The sequence below is a fragment of the Zonotrichia leucophrys genome, chromosome 4A, assembly GCF_028769735.1.
Source record: "Zonotrichia leucophrys gambelii isolate GWCS_2022_RI chromosome 4A, RI_Zleu_2.0, whole genome shotgun sequence".
Taxonomy (NCBI): Eukaryota; Metazoa; Chordata; class Aves; order Passeriformes; family Passerellidae; genus Zonotrichia; species Zonotrichia leucophrys.
The window spans coordinates 10,810,813-10,832,129 of record NC_088174.1 but is presented as its reverse complement, the minus strand read 5'-3'; the positions used below and the strand labels follow the sequence as shown (position 1 = coordinate 10,832,129).

Here is a 21,317-nt window from a genome sequence, read left to right as displayed (position 1 = left end):
GCCAGGGCCGAGCCGGGCAGCCCCGAGGCTGGGCTGGGATTCGCGGTTCGGGTCCGTTCGGGTTCCCCGGGCTCAGCACATGGGTTGCTGTTTCAAGCGCAATGTCCGTGCGATTCGCACTTGCCCTGCCCCAGGTTCGCTGGACGGTTCGGGCCCGCCCGGGCCCCGGCTGAGCGCGGTTGTGCCCGGTTCCCTCGTGTGGCACCGCCGCTCCTGCCCGGCCCCGGTGCAGCCTCAGCTCCCGGCCTGTCTGAGCACTGCTGCCGCACAAAGCTGGTGCCGCTTGGGTTTCCCTTCATGTGATGGCAGCACAAGCACCAAACGAGGCTGAGGGTAACTCAGTCCTTCCCCAGAGTAACTGTCCGGGCCCCTGGACTCCCGAGTGAAGTCCCCGAGGTTGTCACCCTGATTTTGTCATGGTCAGAGCTCACCAGTGTGTCCAGTCAGTCCCTAATGCAGCCATGGCCACGGTGGCCCTGAATGGGAGGCTTGCTTTGAGCCATTAATGCATTCATTCCCAAGAGCAGCTCCTTATTTCCCTCCTTGTTTTCCCCGGATGCCGCCCAAGTGTTTTCAACTGTTCACCAGGATCTCATGGCTGTATGGTTCAAGTTCTCTGCCTCCCTGAGCCCACAGAAGCCACCAAAACCCAGTGACAAAATCAGGCAGCTCCAGAAAGGGAACAAGGGGGCAATTACGCTTTTACCACCAGTTGTTTGGGGTTTGAGACTATGCCAACTCCCCACACATCCCAGAAAAACTGGTCCAAGTGGTTGGAAAAAGGCAAAGGCCCTCAAGGCTGACGACCAGCTCAGGGCAAGTCAGAGCAGGGCTAAAGCTTAGGGAAGGCAAAGAAAAAAGCTTCAAGGGGCTGTTGTGGCTTTTAGCTGCCTGACCAGCTGCAAAACCACCTGGTGACAGTTCAGCCACGGGTGTCAGAGCAGTCATGGATAAGAAACTTCTGGAGAGAAAGACGACTGGGAAGAATTTGCAGCAGAAGAACTATTCCTGATTTATAACAAAATTAGGGTACAGACTACTGGCCGCAGCTGCCAGCAACGCCAGGCATGGGCTGTACTACAAAGGGGATTATGGCAAGAGGGAAAGGCCAAATTCCCAGTGGGATGAAACATTGGGTGGCAAAGAGCCAAAGAGTGTCCCAGGCACTTCCCTTACATCAGAGAAACCCACCAGCCGCTGGAACATGGGCTCTGGGGGCAGTAACCTGGGCCTTCCTGAGCACAACATCGAGGACAAGCATTGCAGCCATGGGGGTTGTTTCAGGGGAGCTGTAAGGGAATTGCTTCAGTGAGACAACCTTGGGGTGCTGCTGGGGTCAGAGGAAGTGTCCTGGGACCAGTGTCGTGGATTTACAGACACCAGACAATGTAACACAGTCTGACCCTGCTAAGAATGCTGGGTTCAAGTGAATGTTTCCAATGAGTTTTTTGTTAGTTCTTTGGTTACAGCTCAGGCTGGTGTTTCCAGAGAGGGACCCCTACCCCAATTCACACCTCTCAGTTGTACCCCTGACACTCATCACCCAACCCAAGTCAATCACTAAATTCTGGTTGGCAGTATCTTGGTTTCTTGCTGGGATTCACTGGAGCTGGGCTGGCTGCCTTCTGATGTTCCCTTATTCTCCTGGGATTGTCTCCTTGGCCCTTATCACCTCCGTTCTGCTCATATCTGCTGAATTCCAAGGCTGTTGTGTTAGCAGCATCATTTTATCAAAAGTTTATGTTTGGTCAGCTCTTACGGCCTAAAGCTTTGGCTGCTTCAGGTGCTAATGCTGAGCCAGCAGTGCTAAAGGAGACTGTTCAGGCAGGAGAATACAGTTCAGCAATTTCTGCTGTAGCGTCAGCACTGAGCTGCCCGGGACCCCCGTGCCTCCGTCTGGTCCTGCGGTTCTGCACGCTCCCTGTATTCCCACACGCTCCCTGTATTCCCGCACACTCCCTGTATTTCCGCATGTTCCCTGTATTCCCACACTTTCTCTGTATTCCCGCATTTTCCCTCTATTCGTACCCGTTCCCGCAGCCCGGCCGCGCTCGCTCGGTGCCGGCTCAGGGGAGCGTGTCGGTCCGTGTGGGCAGAGCCAGCCGTGTTCGAGCCGTGCCTCACGGACACAGCGTGAGCGGGCAAAGGTCACCGCACCGCCCCGCCGCCGCCGTGCCCGCCGCCGCCATGCCCCGCCGCCGTGCGGATCGGTTCCTCCTTCGCCCGGGACCGGCAGGGGAAGTGCGGGGTGAGTGCCGGGCAGCGTGAGCCGTGCCAGGCTGGGGAGCTGGGGACAGCCCTGCGAGAGGCACCGCCATGGCCCGGCAGGAGCGGGACAGGGGCGAGGCAGAGCAGAAGGTAGCTGGCATCTCCCGGAGGTTCACCTTCCTGGATGGCGCCCAGCCCCGAGCGGGCGGCCCGGCCCGCGGCTCCCATCTCTGGCCCGCCGCGCTGGAGCGTTTCCATACGCCGCAGAACACGGACACCAACAAAAGCACTAACTGGAGCAGGCACAGCCTGGGGAGCTGGGGTAGGACTTCAGGCAGGTTCTCCGTTAGCCCCAGCAGTACCCGGAGGAAGGAGCTGAAGGAAATCCTCCTGCAGAGCAACAGCTCTGGCAGCACCTTGCGGTTTGCCACTGCCCAGAAGACATCCAGCAGCAGCAGTGTTCCTGCAGGGCTGCACCAAGAGCAGAAGCCTGAGCAGAGCCCTGATCTGCTGCCTCTTGTCCTTGATCCCCTGGAGCACGCGTGGCTGCTGACGGTGGCCGAGGGCGATGCAGACAGCATCATCAAGCTGCTGGACCTGGATCCCAGCCTGCTGACCAGGAGAGACTTTGTGACAGGCTTCACCGCTCTCCACTGGCTTGCCAAGCATGGCCACCATGAGAGCTTCATCCAGGTCATCTCCCACGCCCAGAAGAAAGGCTACCCTGTGAACATGAACATCCCCACAGCCAGCGGCGGGCTCACCCCTTTGCACCTGGCTGCCTTGCAGGGACATGAGGTGCTCATCAAGGTGCTGGTGGGAGCTTACGGGGCAGACACCACCTGCAGGGACCACAATGGGCGCAAGGCTTGGCAGTACCTGCCAGCACACACCTCCAGGGACCTGAAGGAGCTGGCAGGGGCCTTGGAGGAAGATTTGGTCCAGCTGCACTCCCACAACACCAACAACAACTGTAAGTCATCCAGAGAGGCTGGGGCAGGGCAGGACTGTGTGGACTCTGGGGCTGAGGGAAAAGCTGCCCAGCACTCCTGGGGCCTGTCGACCCTGCGAGGCTTTGTTAGACAGGCCTTTGCTTTCTTCCATGAGCGCTGAAGCTCTCCTGCCTCCATTCACCAATAACCCATGCTGGATAGCAGCTGGAAAAGCCTGCAGGGAGCTGGGAACTTGGCTACTCAAAATCCTGCCCAAGTGAGGGTTAAGCCATGGCACCATGGCCGCCCTGGGTCTTGTGGTCTTTTGGGGCTATTCCAGTGGCTGTGTGGAGCACCATGGCCATTGGGAGCAGTACCTTGGGACAGCCCTTCCAAAAAACTGCCTGTCTGTGCCCCCATGGATGGGGACTCCTTGCTGCATCCTAACAGATCACCATGGTCAGGGCTCACGTGTCAGCTGTGCTGTGGGGAGCTGCTCCAACACCCTGCTTGCCCACCATGGATGGTCAGGAGGATGCTGACCCACCATGTGTGGATTTCACGCTGCAAACACCTTCCAGCTTCCTCTGAGATCTCCTGATCTCTGCCATATGCACCTTCTCTAGGTTGATGTTTGTTTATGACAGCTGATTATAAAGGTGATTCTCAGTGGAGTAAGGGCTAAGGGCCCTGTTAGAAGAGTCCAGGCCAAGAAAAGCCTTTCAAAATGCAAAACAACTCACACTGGCAACCCTTCCCTTGAGATCCCATCCCAGGAAGCCTGAAATGCTCATCCTCATTAGGAATGGGGGCCAGAGCAAAGGAGGCAGGAAGGACACAAGGGAGGCTGCACGTGGTGGCCCCTGTGGGGATTAGAGTTCAGGAACAGCTCTGCAAAGATGATTCATCCTCAGAAACTGTGGAAAAGGTATGTGAAGTCTGTGAGATTGAGATTATTTTTATTGCTACTGAGGTCATGCTCAAAAATGAAACTGATGAACATTGCTGCAGCAGCATAACAGTGCATGTATGTCTGTCACTGCATTAAAAGGGCAAAGCCTCTGCTCGCCTGTTTGTGTTTTGTTCACCAAGTGAAGTTCTGCCCTGATGATTTCAAGTTGCTTTTTACATTCTCAAAGGCCAGTACTGCTTCAAAATATCTTCAGAAAAACAACAGCCCCTTCCTCTTTCTAACCAGCACAGGACTATTCCTACACCCTGAAATAGCAGTTGTGTTTGAGAAGTGGTTCTCAGACAGGAACTGGGGAGTTTCTGTTCCCCAGGGCAGCCCTTGCAGGGACAACTCCTTTAGGGGGGCAGTTGTGCTTTTCTTTCCAGCTGCTTGTCAGGGGGCCTGCAGGGGTGACAGAGAGACTCAAGGTGATCTGGGCTGGCTACACAGGTGCATTTGCATCTTGATGCAGAAAGACACACAGGTGACTTCCTCTGGGGAATTAGAGCTGGGGGCTTTCACAGATCCTGAGCAAAGTCCAGTTATATTCAGACTGTGTTTTGAAATGCTGCTTGGACATCAAACTAACCCAGTCCACAGTAATGACATGTGGAAGAGCAGCCTCCACATGAGTGAGCAGGGATCTAGTGACTGGATAATGCCCAGCCAGGTGCCTGGGTGGATTTATAGATGTGTCTGGACATGTTAATCCCTGAGGTCAGTAGCAGATACATACAAAACACATTAGAACTAGATTTAATGCCCAATCTACAATGCTTTAGCTCTAATAGATTGAAGATATTGGCAATGCAGCTCCTTCTGGAACTGCTGTGGCCATGTCCATGCCATGGGAGAGCAGGCTGGCTTCTCACCAGTGTGCTCATGCCAGCATAAACTCCATGAACAGCACTGGTGAGTGTCAAGCTCTGGTAACCAAAGTGCTGTTGATAAGACAGGACTGATAAAATATTTTTTTGCCTATTAGTCTTCTGTTACCCTTTAACAGCTGTCAGGGAAGGGGCACAGGATGGCTCTTACATCCTCCTCTGAGTAAGGCACAGAGTAAACAGTGGAATTGAAAATTTCCTTGAAGGAGCCATTTCCTTGGCAATAGTACCTGTGGCTTAGTCATGCTCCACCCAGAAACACAGACTTAAATGTTCCATTTGCAAGTGAAATTTGGCTGACAAATGCTGCACCTAAATACCACAACATGATTTTCAGTTATTACCTCCTGTTGAGAGATAACCAAAACCCCCTAAAGAAAGCTTTTGCCCTCATCCTTTGGTCATGGGTTTGACCCAGTATTCTGTGCTGAGACAAATTAGGTGGGGACTTCAGAGCAGAACCAGAACTCTGCTTCTCTAGATGTGTTACAACATCCTCACCATGTCACCCCCTGCCCTGGGTGGGTCCCTTTCCACTGAGCAAAAAAAAAAAATCTCCTTCCAGTGAGCCACCCCTTTGTCTCACTCGGTTCATTTTCACACCTACAGAAAGGCAGCTGATTTGGATACATAGACATGTTTAGAAAAATATTCCTCAAGTATACAATCAGCTCCAACTTTGCTTTTCACTCGGAAAACAAAGCATATCCACCAAAATCAATGGACTACAATATCCAAATTTTTTTTTCTCTTTAAAGCTTCTGTTGATGTCTGTTTTCATGTGTTAGCTCAGTTCTGCAGAGATTCCTGATCCCCTCTCACAGGGAGGAGAGGGCAAAGAGAGCTGCCACAGACAACAGAAAACATTCAAACCCAGAGATATTTGTTTGGTTAAGGTTCTGCAGAGAATTGATTTTAACCCAAGTTCAATTTGTACTAAATTAACTTTGTGTTATCCCTTAATGTCCAGCTTTAAAAGCAGATTCAAATAGGGAAAATAATACAAGGAGTTATTTTCCAAAACAGTTCCTTAGTAGAAGCTACTTCCACCTAATAAGAATATTAGTCATGATAGTAACAGGGAAACTTTCTAATAAATAGTAATAAATTGTCCAGTCTGTTGCTCAGGAAAGTTTTCCCACAAATGCCATGGAAAAAACTGTCTCTTTCCATTCTCAAGCCCATAAAATTGCTGTTTTCCTCCTCAGCCAGATCCCCATAGACACAATTGCAGAGAAACTCTGTGAGCAGCTTTGCCTGCCAGCAGTGATGTGGAGGCTGGAGGAGGTAAGCTGGATGCCAAGGCAGAACTCCAGTCCTCAGCAGTGCTGTTATTTCCTGAACGCTCACTTCAAAGAGTGCAGGAAAGCTTTAAAAATCATTGAGGTCAGAGCGGCTGCAGCACACGAGCCTCTGTTCCAACACCTCTGGCACTGCTGTTTGCTGCTTTCCTGCTGCATGACTTACTGCTTCCCCCTGATGATGGAGCCCAGACTCTTTCCAGACAGGATAAGGAGCTGGAGGATACCGCTGAAGTATCCTGAAGTTGGTAAAAATCCCAGCCTTGCTCACCCTGACTTACAGAACCCTGCAGCACCCCTTAGGAAGGAGGCACCTCATGACCTCTGAGTGAGATGTGTATTTCTCTGAGCATTTTCCTGTTTGGCACATGCTGCACCCAGTTATTTGCTCAGAGTTGCAATACAAAAGACATAAATCTATTTACCCTCAGTGTGAAAAGCAGCAACCCAGCAGGCATGGCAGCCTGAAGCTTCCTCAGGAACTGCCTCTCAGGATGGACCCACGGGCTGAGGCTGAAGGCAGGAATGAAGCAGCACCTGGGCAGCCCCCAGTGTCAGGATGGGCTTGGCCACAGCCCAGGACAGGCTCACAGCAGCAGGGATTTCCTGCTGAGCAGAGCAGCCACCCCAGCTCAGAGCAGTGAACAGAGAGGACTGGGTGCAGAGCCACAGCTCCTCCTCCACCTCCCTGCAGTAAATTGATTTCACAGGCCCCAGCAGAGAATACCAGCACAGGGGAGCTGGAGTGCCAGAGACCTTTAATCCCCTTTTTCCTCTCACTTTTTTTAAACAGCTGCAAACTTTCCTTTTGCGCCCCATCTTAAATTTCTACCTGTCTGCTGAGAATGTTTCATACTAAGGTGCACTTGTGGTTGGTGTTGATTTATCAAACCAACACAGACTCCCCAACAAAACTCATATTATTTAATATTCTAGGGAGTACACAGACATTATGCACTGCACTCTACAGTACTGCATTTTGCAAGAGATTTTCTTCAGGTCTGATTTTGACTTTTTTAAAAATTGGTACTTTGCTCCTGAAGGTTTACAGTCAGTGAAAAGGAAGACAGAGCTTACTCTACCTGAACAGCTACCAAGGTTCCTCATATTAAGTGAGAAAATAACCAATATTACCATTAATTTGATTGTTACAATCCCACTACATCCTCGTGAAATAATTTCCAAAACCAAAGTAATTCAGGTCCATATTTATTAGTAAGCCTGTGCAGTGCCAATGCTCATGGTGATGCCTGAAAGAACACTAATAGAACACAGTCTCCATGTTTCAGATACAAAGATTTTCCCAGTTAACATCCAAATCCCAGACCAGCTTATAAAAACCCCACACTGGGGACTGCACTCCAGCACCACAGAAGGAATGACTTGAGGCTGTTATGGATCTGACACAGAAAGACCAATGTTCATTAGAGCTCCTGGGACAGTCTCTCTTACAAGCCCAGTTTGGTCCTCCTCCAGTGCCTCCTTTTGGAGTTGTACCTAAAACAAAAGCAGAGTGAATTAGCAAAGTGCACATACACATTAGTTAAACATGAAAGCAGAACAGCACATGGAAGAAGTCTTCTTCATGAAAGCACATTAATTTCTGAGCATGTACTTGTCCATGTTAAGAACAAATGCTTTCACCACTGTGTGGGTGAAAGCACAGACAGTGTTAACACAGTTGCTCTCAGCAGGAAAATGGCAGCACTCCCACAGCAGGAAGCACTGCAATTGCAGCCTGCTTTAACACAAAGCTTGGACAGAACCCATGGCCCAGCTGCTCAAGCCAGGAGACAAAAATCCATGATTTTTTCCTATGGTCAAGTATTTCAGAGAACTGCAATTCAGCTGAAACAGAACCTGGCACGTGGCAGACAAGCATCCATCTGAGTGCAAGAACCACTGATCCCACCTAGAAACAAGCTGGGAGCAGCTACAGAACAGAAACTAGCAATTGTGCTGGGTCACTGCCTGTGCCAGCCAGTGCTGCTGCTGCTGTTCTCCTCACTGCTTAGGACTAAGAGAGAAAGAGGGAATTCTGCTGCCTTCAAAAGCCCACATGAAGGTGTGTGTGAAATAAAAATATGCTGCAGTTTTCAACCAGAGGGCTTGGACAGGCATGACCATGCATGCCACATGTGCACCCAGTGTGTCACAGCACTCAGCATTTCCCTAAGCACTCGAGAACAAACACAACAGGAAAGCAAAGAACTAAGACAAATTAATTCTACAGTCAGGTGCCAAGCATTTCATACTATCAATCTGACTTCCCATACACCCAACAAGTCCTTTGCTTCCTTTGTTGCTCCCTGAATCTCAGAGCACCCATGCTCAGGACCCATTCCTTGAAAATGCAGGAGCCCAGAGGGGCAGCTATGAGAGAAAACAGGAACTGGGAAGGGGAACGTCAGGAACAGAGAAGCTATCAGGGAACAAAATCTGGAATAAATCATCCACACGTACAGTTCAGCTTTTCACTTTACATATACCACTGCTGAACGTGTGTAGATACCTGCAGAGCACCGGTGCAAAACCACTACAGAAAAAAATGGCACGGAAGCCTCGGCTGTCCTCCCATCCCTGCAGGGCCTCCCGGGCACAAACAGCGCCTTGGCCGGCACAAGCGCCAGCAGCTCCCGCCCTCGGCCCGGCCCGCCCAGGCCGCCCGGCTGCACGGCCGAGCTCCTCACCTGATCTTATTGCCGGTTTTCATGCGAATCCACTGCGGGATGGGCCGGTTCTGCTTCTGCTTCTTGGCGAGGAAGCGCTTGATCTTGAACGTCTTGTGCGACGACTGCAAGAGAGCGCAGCGGTCAGTGCCTCACCCAGCCCCGGCCCAGCCGCCAGGCCTCGGCCAGCCGGGAACGCCGCCCCCGGCTCCCTCCCGCTCCCTCCACCCCGCGGCCCGCCCGCCGGGACCCCCGAGCGCAGCGGCCTCGGGGAGAGGGCTCGGGGCGCGGCGGGAGGGCGCGGATGGCGGTGGATGTCTCACCATGGCGCGGAGCGATGCAGCGTCCCGGCGATGGCGGCGTCCGAGGAGGCGGAAAGGGCGGAGCGGCGGCGGCGGCGCGGACGCAGCGCCCCCTACCGGCCCGGCGGCCCCGCACGCACAGAGGGACGGCGGCGGCCCAGCAAGTTTGTGCGAGTTTATTTGGATTTAGTACAAAAAACAGCTATGGCTAAAATTCGCTAGCTTGGGAGGACCTGCTACTGGCGAAGTCCCGTTCTGGGCTGTAAAACAATACTTCAAGTTATGAGGGAAGAGGCAGCAGTTCCAAGAGGGCAGGAGTTCAGAAACTTTTCAGACTTGAGTGAAGGGAAGATGCTGGAAAAGAACAGGATGCCCAAACCAGCTACATTTGATGAAAAATAAGCATTTCAATGTAGGGAGACTTTACATGAAAATTTTTCAAGTCATATTCAACTATTAAGCCAGCTTATTCATACACTCCAACTTAAGTTACTTTATAAAGAGAACCACTGAAGAGGACGGTCTCTCCCTCCCTAACATGGTTACTATGTTCTGCTCCTTGCGTGCCAAAAGGCTCCTACCCACTGGTACCTCAACAGCCCCAGCCTGTGTTTGTGTCTCAGTGCTAGACTGACACACTTCAGCTTTCACTGCCTCCTGCAGGAGCGCCACAGGACACAGCAACACCTGTGTTAACTCCAGGCAACTCCGAGCTTGCTCTGCTTAAGTGCATCCAACACTGGCTCTAATTGCCTTAGAGTAGAGCTCTGGCTTTTGATCCAGGTGTCATTCCCTCCTGACCACAACTGATTTATTATCAAACTTAAGGCCAAAAGTCTTTCTATTTCGCAAAGATTCTCTTCTCTGCTGTAGTTAGATGCTGGGAAAATAAGTTCAAATAACTGAAAATATTACAATGAGAACACATTTCAAATTTGGAATCTACAACTGAGTTTCTTTAACCAGAAACATCCAACAGCACAATGCCCCCTTTTCTTCCTTTGTTCCTTGTTCGCTCCGAAGGCACTTCTGGATTGCGTAGTACATGCTCTTTGGCTGCACAGACAGTCAGAACACATAAGGCTGGCACATCAGTCACTCCTCTTCCTTCGTGTGACTGCTCTCACCCTCTTGTTTCTTTTCCACTCCCTGATCTGGGGGTTTTGCAGCATTGTCTTCATACTGACACAATCTGCTCCGGCTTCGGGCTCCGGGCTGGTACAGCTGCATTGCTGGGCGATCCTGAAATAAATCAAAACTATTTAGATTCTTTCAGAACTCCCTGCTCTCAGGGTTATTATGGCATCATTTCTATGGTATTAGAAATGGCTCAAATTCAAACTTTTCAGGCTAAGTTTAATTATGCCACAGTGGTGGCAAAGTAACTTCAATTGTCCCAAATCAAGGTTGTCTCTGTTGAAAAGCAACATCCCTGTTCAAACCACAATGAACACTGCTCAGAGTTGAGGTTATTTGTAACGAGTTTCCTGTTGAGTTCAGCTCATATCCTCTCAGCAGAGAGGCCAAAGTTTCAAAACCTTGAGTTTCGTTTGGACCTGACAATGTCTTAAGTGATACAGAAAACAAGCACAGAGATATTTCAAAAACAGAGTTTGTAGAGTACATGAAATTACACTCAAGACATTATTTCCTGAACCTAGAGCACATGTCATATTCTGCAAGTTGCAGTTTCCTATTTTAAGGAACCTGTTCAATCACACTCCCACTCTGAGATGCATTTTCAGGCATCATAAGATCAGCAGACACAGATTACTGATACTCTGCCAACACCTTAAAGAGATAGCCTATGGCACAAGTCAGCAAATAAAAAAGGGATCAGTGTCTTACAACTTAACCCATGTTTTCTTGAATTAGTTCTTATATAGTGATAAGAAATACCACTGTTAAGCAAATTTTAGTGCACATTTCTAGCAATGGCAGCATTTGCTGCAGAACTGGGAGAAGTTTCAACAGAGAAACCATATGGTTATTTCCTTAAAGTGCTTTTATCCTAAAAACCACAGACCCCTAAGAATCAACACATGAATTTAAAGAAATCCAGCACCTTGTTTCTGATACGATCCCTCTTAATTGTATCCTCTTTTTTATCGTCTTTGGTTACTTTCTCAGATTTGTCCGTGCTGCTGGTAAAGTCTGTAAGATCACTTTTCTTTCCCTTTTCTCTGAGTAAGTCTCTCTCCTTTTTCACCTCTTCCTCTTTTCTTCTAAAAACCTTCTCTTTCTCATAGCGCTCTTTCTGCCTCCGACGCTCCTCTTCTTGGCGCCTCAGTCTCTCTCTCTGTGCTCTCTCATATTCTCTGTCTCTGTCAAAATCTCTATCTCGGTCCCTGTAGTCCTTTACACACTCATCTTCTGATCTGTATGAAAACAAAACTGAAAATTAAGCTCAAAAGATTCATCAAACAGAGCTGGGAGATCAATGTAATAGTGGTGTAAATGTGCAATAGGAAGATGACACACTGGCAGGTACTAGGGAGCTCTTGGGAGGCTGTGATAGCCCAAGTCATGCACGACAGCCAGAGAGGACACTGACCACTAGAGCTTCCCAGCCTAGTCTCTTCTGGCTTTGAAAAAACATCTGAATTTGTCTGTCTTATCTGTATTTCTCACATGGCAGAACTGAACCTCAAACAGATCATGGAGCTGTTGAGAATTACATTTTCCACTTTGACTTTTTACAAGAGTTAGAGGAACTGGTAACTGGAGAACACCTCTCCTCTTGCCATGGTTATAATAATTATCTCACTGCAAGGAGAGTGCTCACAGCCTGCTGCATTCACCTACACACAGGCTTCCTTAGTGGAGTTCCTATAATAAGTTGTAAAAACATTAAAATCTGTCCACTAATGAAGAATTTCCAGGTAAATCACAGAGCTTTCTGTAATCATGAGGATGTGCACTGGCACAGAGAACACAGCTCATGCCTTATATGAGAAAAAGCATTTGAAAGGAATTTCAAAATATGGTCATGGCAGAGCAGCCTAAGCCTCAGTACAATCAGGAAACAAGTTATAGATACATATATATTTATAGCAAGTACTAGAATACTTTTTTGCCTTCTCTTCTTTTGTCTCCCCATCAGATCGTTTGGCAGATGCACTACTCGCATTTTTTTCCTCCCTCAGAGTCTCTCTTTCCAGTTTCTTGGACTTTTCTTTTCTCTCCAAGTCTTTTTCATCTTTTTCAGGCTTCTTAAGTAGCTACAAAGGAAACAGAAGTCTCAACTAAAAAGCTCACTCTAACACATATTGTCTGGCACAACACCGAAATTGCATCAAAGGAACCACAGGCCAGTAAGAAGTAAACATTAAAGAAATATTACTGCAAATCACAGTATTTCTAAAAGCTGGAGTGTATGAGTAAGCATTATTCACAGAGCAGACTAGGATTTTTCTCCTAAACCAGGCTGTTTTAGAAAGCTTAAAAATAGTCTCCATTCCATAGTGAATTCACAATCCTGTTTACCGCAGCATGTACAACAGTCACATGACAAAAACTTTAAATATTACTATGAAACATTACAGCATGTAAACCTTTACAATGCCTGCTACTGAATATTACAAAAAATTGGTCATTTACTAACACCAAACTCATATGATTCTTCACACAATACCCAAAGTACATTTTGAGACTGATATACAAATAATAGGGGAAAGGGAGTGTAACAGTTTATAATAAAGAACTGTTCTAGACCTTAATCTTTGGTTCTTCTTTTGATCTGTCTCTTTCTTTTTCTGGGCATCTGTCTACTTTCTTCAATTTTTCTGCTTCTTTTCTCTTCCTTCTCTCCTCTTCTTTCCATTTTCTTCTTTCTTCTTCTCTTTGTCTTTTTCTTTCTAATTCTCTCCTCCTCCTCTCCTCTCTTTTTTCTTCTCTCAGTCTCTGTGTATGCAAAAACAAAGACAAAGTGTCCCTCCACAGCAGAAAACATCTCTTTAAGCCATCAAACAACTCACACCTCAATGCTGCCTCTATTATAAAAAAAAAGTCCTGTCATGTCTGTTGTTGTGAACCTGAACATGTTGCAGCAGTATTTTTTTTCACTCATGAGCCTTAATTTGTACTGTCTTAAAAAACTCAAATACATCACTAGGCTCAGCCTTTATCATTAAAATTTTAATTAAATCTGCCCCACCTCTGAGTTTCTCCATTGCTAGAAGATCAAATAACATTATGTGCTAGGAGAAAGATCATCTACAAGGACCTCAGCCATATTGCACTAAAAATGGAAGCACTACAATGGAATCTGTTTTGCCAATGCAAAAAGAGGTGTTTTGCTGTGACCAGAATGTACACAAAGCACCACCATTCCAACACTCTACTCCTTTAAAATATATGAACCAGAAGTTGACAAGTTGGGTCAAAAGCTCCTTCTTCAAAAGGAAGGGCAGAAATGTATCAACATACAATGAGCAAATTGTACTTGCAAATAACAAGAAAATTCTGGAGGTAAGTCTTACCTGTTTATTTTTCAAGAAGTTCAATAAAGGAGTAGTCTTTTTAGCTGGAGAACAGATAAAACAAATATAAACATCTTGCCTTATCCAATACTGCAATACCTACAACAGAGCTCTATATAGAGAAGCAGCCTTACACATTGCCCTGCCTGTCATCTACATTCCCCTTCTCTCATACACAGCAACACAGCAGTGACACAAATATTCCAAACCTATCTCCAAACAGTGGCAACTATTAGGATTCTATAAATTTCTTTAGGATATTGATAGGATATCCCTTACATCTATCTCTACATTCAGTCTGCATTAGGCTTTTTCCAGACACTCTCATTTTTAAAGAGATCCCTGTAAGATACTTAAAAAGAGCAACCTGGTCATTTTTTGGTGGTATTTTACCCAACCACACTATCTCTTAACTTGTGCCTGCATGGAACACCACTGATCACAGCACTGTGCATTAAACACCACTGCATCTCACTGAAATGCAGCCACTCCACAGCCTGCTCTGCCTAACAAACATCTGCAACAGGAAAGAACTTTGTCATCTAAACCCTATGACTACAGAAGAATTTAGAGCATGGGAACAAAACAAAATACACAGTAACACTAGCCTAAATGTTTAACAAATAGTAAGAAGGCACACAAAAGAATTCAGTCTCCTCCAGGCTGAGCTTCAAATTACAAAACATATTTGTTTCTTTGTGATCTAGGAAAATGTAACTATAGTACATAGATTTCCATACCTATTAGCTCTTTGTTTCTTGCCTCTATTTCCTCCAACAAAGTTTCAGGAGTGGAGGTTAATTTTTCATCATCTGCACTGTAACTTTCCAAAAACTTCTTGTATTCTGGATCTACACAGAAGAGAAGGGAAAAAAGGGGAGGGGAAAAAAAGAAGAGATACTGTAGCATGAAAAGTATTTACATGATGCACTGCTCAGTTACATTTACTTCAGCTGGGTTGTTTATATGCCACCTTTGCATAAGTTAGCAGCTCAAATGAGCTGCTGTATTATGTTTGTTTGGGACAATCATATTTAATAGATTTCTAGCTGACAAAGCAGTGCTCATAAACTTCACATATAATTAAGCAAACATTCTATTGGTGGAACTATAGTGTCACACTAAAAACATTACATTTAAATTACTGCTAAGAGTTACAAGTCTACACATGCAAAAACAAACTAGCTTGCTGTTATACCATCTTCAATAGTTCCAGTTTTGGCATCCTTTTTCTTACTCTTCTTTTTTGCAGCTTTTTGGAAAGGTGCAAACTCAACTATGGCAGCATATTCCTGACCTGTTGAGAGAAAAAAATACATTAAAATAAAGATGAAACAGATATAAATTCGATTATATTGTCCATATCTAAAGCAGAAAGGTAAGTCTCACAAGAAATATGCAATACTAGAAGAGACTACTTACACAGCATAAAAACATTATTGTATTTAGAAAACAATTTAATAAAAAAATAAACCACTCTACAGAGAGCAGAATTCATTACCTTAACACTGTCACTATACTAATAAACCAGCAAACTCACAGGCTGACAAGAAGGACATACTAGATTTAAGATTGCCCATGACTGTCAGTTCCACACCTCAGCAGCACCACACTATGTAATGGCCTCATCCTACAGCCTCTACATTCATTGTGCAAGAAAGAATATTTTAAGTTAATACAACTGAGGCAAATCTCAATTTTTGACAAAGTATAGTACAATGCAACATATTACAAGCAGGCTTTAAAACTTTATCTTCTGACAAGAACACTACATTTATGGCTGCATGAATGCAGCTGGGTATGGCAAACACAGTGTGCTGTTACACTGCAAACCAGCTCATTTAAAGGACTTAGATGTTATCAGATCTATGTATGCACGTATTTCTAGAGGTAGTGGAACTGTTTTGGAGGCACTAAACCCAAACAAGTCAGACTGTGGCTGCTCACACCCACCCCTCCAAAACTCAGGCAGCGCACAGCACAGACAGCAGGGAAGCAGCAGCATCCATCGAGAGCCGTTCACTTACCTTTGTGATCGACAAAAACGTAGCCGTCGAAGCGATCCCTGAAGAGGACGATGTCCTCCTGGTTCTTGAAGTTGATGTAGGCTCTGGAGAACATGTGCGGGTACAAGCTGCAGAGACACAAACCGAGAGCGCTGCGCTGACGAGGCGGCGGCGCCACTGCGGCCCGGCTGGCGGTAGCGGCGGCTCCCGGCAGCGCCCGGACCGGGCAGGCGGCCGTACCTGGAGTCGTTGGCGAAGAACTCGAAGTAGTCGTGCTCGGGCAGAGGCTGCAGGTGCTCCTCCAGCTGCTCCTTCGTCAGGCTGGGCGGCAGCCGGCGGATCACCACCTGCGGCACGGCAGGAGCGGCGCTCAGGGCGGCGGCAGCGCCCGGGACGAGTCATTACCGCGCCTCCCCGACACGTCCCGTCCCAGGAGGGCCCCGCAAGCGGCCCGTTAGCGGGGCAAGGTCCCGTTACAGAGGGAGGAGGGGCCCGTTACAGAGGGTGAGCCCCGTTACCGGGGAGGGCGCCGTTCCCGGCAGCGCGCAGGCCCCACCTTGCTGAGCGTCTCCTTCTTGTCCTTGGGCCGCTCCAGGCGATCGAGCTCGGCCGTACCGGCTCTGCCGTCCGTGCCGGCGGCGGGGCCCGAGCCCGGTCCCGCGGGCAGCAGAACGCTCGGCCCGGCGGAGGCCCCGCGCCGCTCCTTGGGCCTGGCGTTCTCCTTGTCCTCCTTCATCCCGATCCCGATCCCGATCCTGACTCCGGCCCGGGCTGCGCCGCGCGCACCCAGTCACCGCCGTCTCTCGCGAGACTGCGCCTTAAAGGCGCCGCTGCGTTCGCCGGACTACCACTCCCAGCGTGCACCGCGCCCGCCGCCGCTGGTACCGGCGGGGTCAGCCGCCCGCGACTGGGACCGAGAGCGAACCGGGACACGAACACGGCCTCATTTATTGCCAGGGACTGCTCCCGGGCAGTGCCGTCGCTCCCGCTGCCCGCTCGGGCCCGCTAGGTTGTGGGGGGGCGCGGGGCAGGCCGGGAAGGGCGCGGGGCAGGCCGGGAGTGCCCCGGCACTCGGCGAGGGGCAGCGGTACCGACACCGACACCGACAGCGGCGGGATGTGGTACGAGATCCTGCCCGGCATGGCCATCATGGGCGTCTGCCTCACCATCCCCGGCATGGCCACCATCTTCATGCACCGCTTGTGTAACGGCGGCAAGGTCAGCGTGGGGCGGGGCGGCCCGTCCCGGGATCGGGGACCCTGGGGCTCCGCTTCCCCTCCGGGGCCACCCTGATCCCCCAGTCCCTGCAGCCCTGTGGGATCCCTTACCCCGCCTTCCCTCGGGAGCCCCTGCCCGACCCTCAACGGGAAGTTCTGTGCCTGCAGGAGAAGAGGATCGCCCGCTATCCCTACGAGTGGACGCTGCTGGAAAGGGACCGGAGGCTGTCGGGTGTCAACAAGCACTACGTGTCCAAGGCAGGTCTGGGGCGCTGGGCAGGTACCGCGGGGGGAGCGGGGCCCTGGGGCTGCTCCCCCATCCCCGAGCTCTGGCATGGCCGCTGAGATGGGCGCTGGTCGCTCTTGTCAGATCTCGGTGCCTGCAGCTTGCCTGCCTCTGGGGATGTGCATTTTCATTTTGTTCTAATTAAAAGCTGGGTAATTAAATATAGTTTGAAAATCTGAATTTTCAGATATGCCCTATTGCACATTAGTGGCAAGAATGACATAAATATAGCTGTTATTTTTTCTTTTTCAGGGTCTGGAGAACATAAACTAAGGTGTCAACACTTTGAAAAATTCATCTATCTATAGAAAATGATTTAATTCTTAAATAAAGCTATACATGTGTTCAGCCCTTGTATTTGTGTTACTGTGGTGGGGTGACCTTTGCTGGACACCAGGTGCTCACCAAAGCCACTCTGTCACTCCTGTCCTCAGCTGGACAGGGGAGAGAAAATACATTGAAAGGCTTGTGAGTTGAGACAAGGAGAGGGAGAGACCATTCATCGGTTACTGTCACAGGCAAATGAGACTTGACTTAAAGAAATTCATTTAATGAATTGTCCGATAACAGCAGGATAATGAGAAGTTAAAACAAATCATAGAACACCTTCCCCTCACTCCTCCTTCTTCCTGGGTTCAGTCTCACTCATGATATTTTCTCCCTCCTCCCTGCTGAGCTGCACAGGGTGATGGGGAATGGGGGTTGTGGTCAATGTCATCCCATGTCTCTGTTGCTCTTTCCTCCTCTGGCGAGAACTCTTCCCCTGCTCCAGCATGGGGTCCTTCCCATGAGAGACTCCTTCACTAACTTCTCCAGTGTGAGTGCTTCCCATGGGCTGCAGTTCTTCATGAACTGCTCCAGCACAGTTCCCACACAGTCCCATAATGTGCAGTCCTTCAGGAACCAGCTGCTGCAGCAGGGTCACATTTCCTGCCAGCAAACCTGCTCCAGTGGGCTTCTCTCTCCATGGGCACAAAGGGTCCTGCCAGAGCCTGCTCCAGCATGAGCTTCCAGGGGCTCACAGCCTGAGTACACCCCTCTGCTCCAGCATGAGCTTCCAGGGCATCACAGCTTGGGGACATCCCTCTGCTCCAGCATGAGCTCCCCACGGGGTCACAGCCTGGGGACATCCCCCTGCTCCAGCGTGGCTCGTTCCTGGGGTGCAGGCGGATCTCTGCTCCCTCATGGACCTGCCGGCACACAGCTCACTGTGGTCTGGTAACACGGGCTGCAGGGCAATCTCTGTTCCGACCCCCTGCCCTACGGCCTCTTGTCATTCTGGAAGAGGAGCTGCTGGGAGTTCTGATCTGCTAAAACATTTCTGGTTTCTCCCGCACAGTCCCGGTGATCCTTTCCCTCTGAAGGGCTCTGTGCTGCCAGCGCTGGTGTTGGGAGCCTGCAGCGCCTCAGCGCACCGGGCTGGATAGAGCACAGACTGGAGGCTGCTTGAGCTCCCGAATCGTCCCAAGTGGCAAAAATACGACAGGCAGAGAAGCTGCCGGGATCCCAGAGCTGTTTTCTTGCTCACACCGCCCTCCCTCCCCGGGGACAGCGGCTCCGGGCGGTTTCCGCGGGGCAGGCCCGGCCTCGCCATGGTGACCGCGCGCCGCCCGTGCCCGCGGGGCCGCGCTCAGCGGCGGGGACAGCGCCGGGCCCGGGCTCCCACATCCACCCCGGGACCGCAGCGCCCCGGGGCCCGGCCCCCGCCGCGCCTGGGGACCCCCGGCCTGGCCGGGGAAGCGGGGGAGAAGCAGCCGCCGGCCCGGGAGCGCCAAGCGGGGTGAGCGGGGCCGGGGTGCGAAGCGGGGCCGTGAGGGACTGCCCGCGGTGAGGGACTGCCCGCCGCTGCCTCACACGGGGCCTGCAGCTCTCAGAGCAGCGCTCCCTCCATGTTTGCGCGTTTATCTCTCTAAAGGTGAAACCAATGGAGGAGGAAAAGGAAGGCAGTGAGGAAAAAGATCACATCCCCCCGGAAGATGAGAGCAGCAGTACAGAGGAATGTCTCCCAGAGGACGAGGAAAAAGAGAAAGGTATTGTGTTTGGTCTACTAGAACGTGCTGGAATCTTTTCAGGAGGATTTTTTAGCATTTTATCTGTTTCAGAGAGCAAGCATGTTATCAAAAATATCCCATGGACTACAGCTAAGAACTTCACAGTGGAGATAGGACAGCAGCAAATTGAAGAACTGATTTCTGTGAGTCACAATTCCATCCACTCAGGAAGGCCACACTTTCTCACTGTTAAGAAGTATGAAAAATAAAAGCAAAGCACCTCTGTTCCTTTTTAGCACCATACACAAGTCAGCTCTACTCGACATAGGGAGTCTTAGTGTGATGTGTTTGTTCAACAGACATGGGACATTCATGAAAGCTGGCTTCACCACTCAGAATTTCTCGAGGAAGAAGAACTGAAGGACAGCAAGAGGTACCATTACAGAGCTTGCTGGGGCCTCCCAACACGCAGAAAACCCATCCCACGAGCAACAGCGAGTGTCTACTTCGTTATAGTGATCTCCAAACTCAAACCTGACGTAAGTACTCAGCAATGGTGGGGATGCACTAGTCCTTTAAGGGACAAGAGTACAGTGGCATTCCTGAGGCAGGGAAGTGCCAGGACAGTGGAGAGGCTGGCAAGGAGCCAGCAGCTCTTGTGAAGACGCTGACAAGGCCTGGACATTGCCAGAACAATGGCAGGAGATTTAGATGTGGCCTAATAGAAACATGGCATTGGTTGGCAAGGGGAGCAAGGCACAGAGCAGGAGGCTGGGTTAGTTCCCAAATCATTGACTGACAGAACTTGGCAAACAGAATCTGGCAGGATCCTACATCTGCCTTCCTGCTCTTACCATCTTCCCTTTCCAAGTCACAATTGTTCTGGGCAGCTGTAAGAAGGGCTGAGTAGAGGTGAGTTACAGAATGAGGGCTCAGTAGAGAGGGAGTGGCACTTCACTCTTCAAGCTGTTTCAGAATCCGTTTCCTGATCAGCCTGAAGTTTGCACCTGTACAATGAACTCTTGCAACTCAAGAAAAAAAAAATGAAATAAATTGCAGAGTAGACTTCTTACCTCCAGGCTTAAGTCATACTGAACCTTAGTGTTTCTACTTAACACCTATGGATCCCCAAATAATATTCTGTGGCTTAACCCCAGCTGGCAACTAAGCATCAGAGCTGCTTGCTCACTCCTTCCCCACCACCATGGGATGGAGGAGAGAATTGTAAGTGTAAAAAAGTGTAATAATATTAAAAAATAAATAGAGTAATAGTAACAAATTGGGGGAAATAAAAACAAAGAAAAAAACACTATTAAAGACAAGTGGTGCAAATAAAAACAATTACTCACCACTCACCAATAATGTCCAGTCCCTGAGCAGCATCTTCCCTTCTGCCCCAACCAAATATCCAGGTTATTTTTAAAGTAAACAGTAGCTCTCACTTAATTACAATGTCTGTATTTTGAGGGGCTGTACCTGGCCTCTGCCCTGTCTCTGCTGTGTTGCAGACTGCACCTGTGGAGGTGTTCTACAGACTGGAGTCCAGCAGGCTGATTCGGAGGTAAATGTTATTACTCTTCTGTTTTAGCAAGCTTTTCCATTCCAAAACCAAACAGGGAGCTCGATGTAAATAAGTTTGCAATAATAGCAGAGGAGTGGAAACTGCCAAAATCTTGCTTCATGAAATGACCCTGCTTATCACTAGCCTCACCCCCAGAGGCACGAATTGCCACCCTGTGGGCATCTGTATTCTCAGAAATTTGCCCTGCTTTACATGGTTTTTATTGCAACAGATAGCCTTACATGGTGGATAAAGGCCAGCTCTTACTTGGCCAAACTTGGATTCAATATTATGCTTACAATCTACCTTTTTTTTTATTCCCTTCTCCAGGCCAGAACAGTGTGAGTTTAGAGAAAAGTGGCTTCATGACATAATTGAAAATAAAGTACTGTGTGCAGAAAGACTTGCTTCCCGATGAGCAGCTCCAACTCACCATTACCAGTCCTCTCTTGTGGAGAACCAAATAAACATGATGGGAAAAAAAAACCTCTTCCTTAGCAGTATTTCTACTTTGTGGATAGATA

General features: G+C 49.2%; 5 protein-coding genes and 1 non-coding gene across 6 annotated transcripts; 3 read left to right on the top strand and 3 right to left on the bottom strand.

The window, feature by feature from the left end:
- The first annotated feature begins 2,182 nt into the window (after positions 1–2,182).
- On the top strand, positions 2,183–4,184 carry SOWAHD (sosondowah ankyrin repeat domain family member D). Its single transcript, XM_064712820.1, has one exon. It carries the CDS (start codon positions 2,317–2,319, stop codon positions 3,319–3,321), a length of 1,005 nt encoding a protein of 334 aa, XP_064568890.1. The 5' UTR covers positions 2,183–2,316; the 3' UTR covers positions 3,322–4,184.
- A 3,289-nt stretch (positions 4,185–7,473) lies between these two features.
- Positions 7,474–9,412, bottom strand: RPL39 (ribosomal protein L39). Its single transcript, XM_064712493.1, has 3 exons — positions 9,273–9,412; positions 8,971–9,074; positions 7,474–7,777 (listed from the first exon to the last, which is right to left on the bottom strand). The coding sequence occupies exons 1-3, from the start codon at positions 9,273–9,275 to the stop codon at positions 7,729–7,731; spliced, it is 156 nt and encodes a 51-aa protein (XP_064568563.1). The 5' UTR covers positions 9,276–9,412; the 3' UTR covers positions 7,474–7,728.
- LOC135448008 (small nucleolar RNA SNORA69) lies at positions 7,894–8,025 on the bottom strand. The gene has a single exon (XR_010440376.1). It is a non-coding gene; the product is annotated as a small nucleolar RNA SNORA69 (small nucleolar RNA).
- UPF3B (UPF3B regulator of nonsense mediated mRNA decay) lies at positions 9,412–16,548 on the bottom strand. Its single transcript, XM_064712490.1, has 10 exons — positions 16,295–16,548; positions 15,979–16,085; positions 15,760–15,866; positions 14,931–15,029; positions 14,473–14,583; positions 13,733–13,776; positions 12,966–13,154; positions 12,321–12,472; positions 11,317–11,629; positions 9,412–10,493 (listed from the first exon to the last, which is right to left on the bottom strand). The coding sequence occupies exons 1-10, from the start codon at positions 16,472–16,474 to the stop codon at positions 10,347–10,349; spliced, it is 1,449 nt and encodes a 482-aa protein (XP_064568560.1). The 5' UTR covers positions 16,475–16,548; the 3' UTR covers positions 9,412–10,346.
- A 171-nt stretch (positions 16,549–16,719) lies between these two features.
- NDUFA1 (NADH:ubiquinone oxidoreductase subunit A1) lies at positions 16,720–17,589 on the top strand. Its single transcript, XM_064712492.1, has 3 exons — positions 16,720–16,956; positions 17,124–17,213; positions 17,494–17,589. The coding sequence occupies exons 1-3, from the start codon at positions 16,855–16,857 to the stop codon at positions 17,512–17,514; spliced, it is 213 nt and encodes a 70-aa protein (XP_064568562.1). The 5' UTR covers positions 16,720–16,854; the 3' UTR covers positions 17,515–17,589.
- Positions 17,590–18,872: 1,283 nt separating this feature from the next.
- AKAP14 (A-kinase anchoring protein 14) lies at positions 18,873–21,265 on the top strand. The gene is made up of 6 exons (XM_064712819.1): positions 18,873–19,021; positions 19,157–19,271; positions 19,344–19,435; positions 19,592–19,771; positions 20,741–20,793; positions 21,124–21,265. Exons 2-6 carry the CDS (start codon positions 19,166–19,168, stop codon positions 21,209–21,211), a joined length of 519 nt encoding a protein of 172 aa, XP_064568889.1. The 5' UTR covers positions 18,873–19,021; positions 19,157–19,165; the 3' UTR covers positions 21,212–21,265.
- Positions 21,266–21,317: the final 52 nt, after the last annotated feature.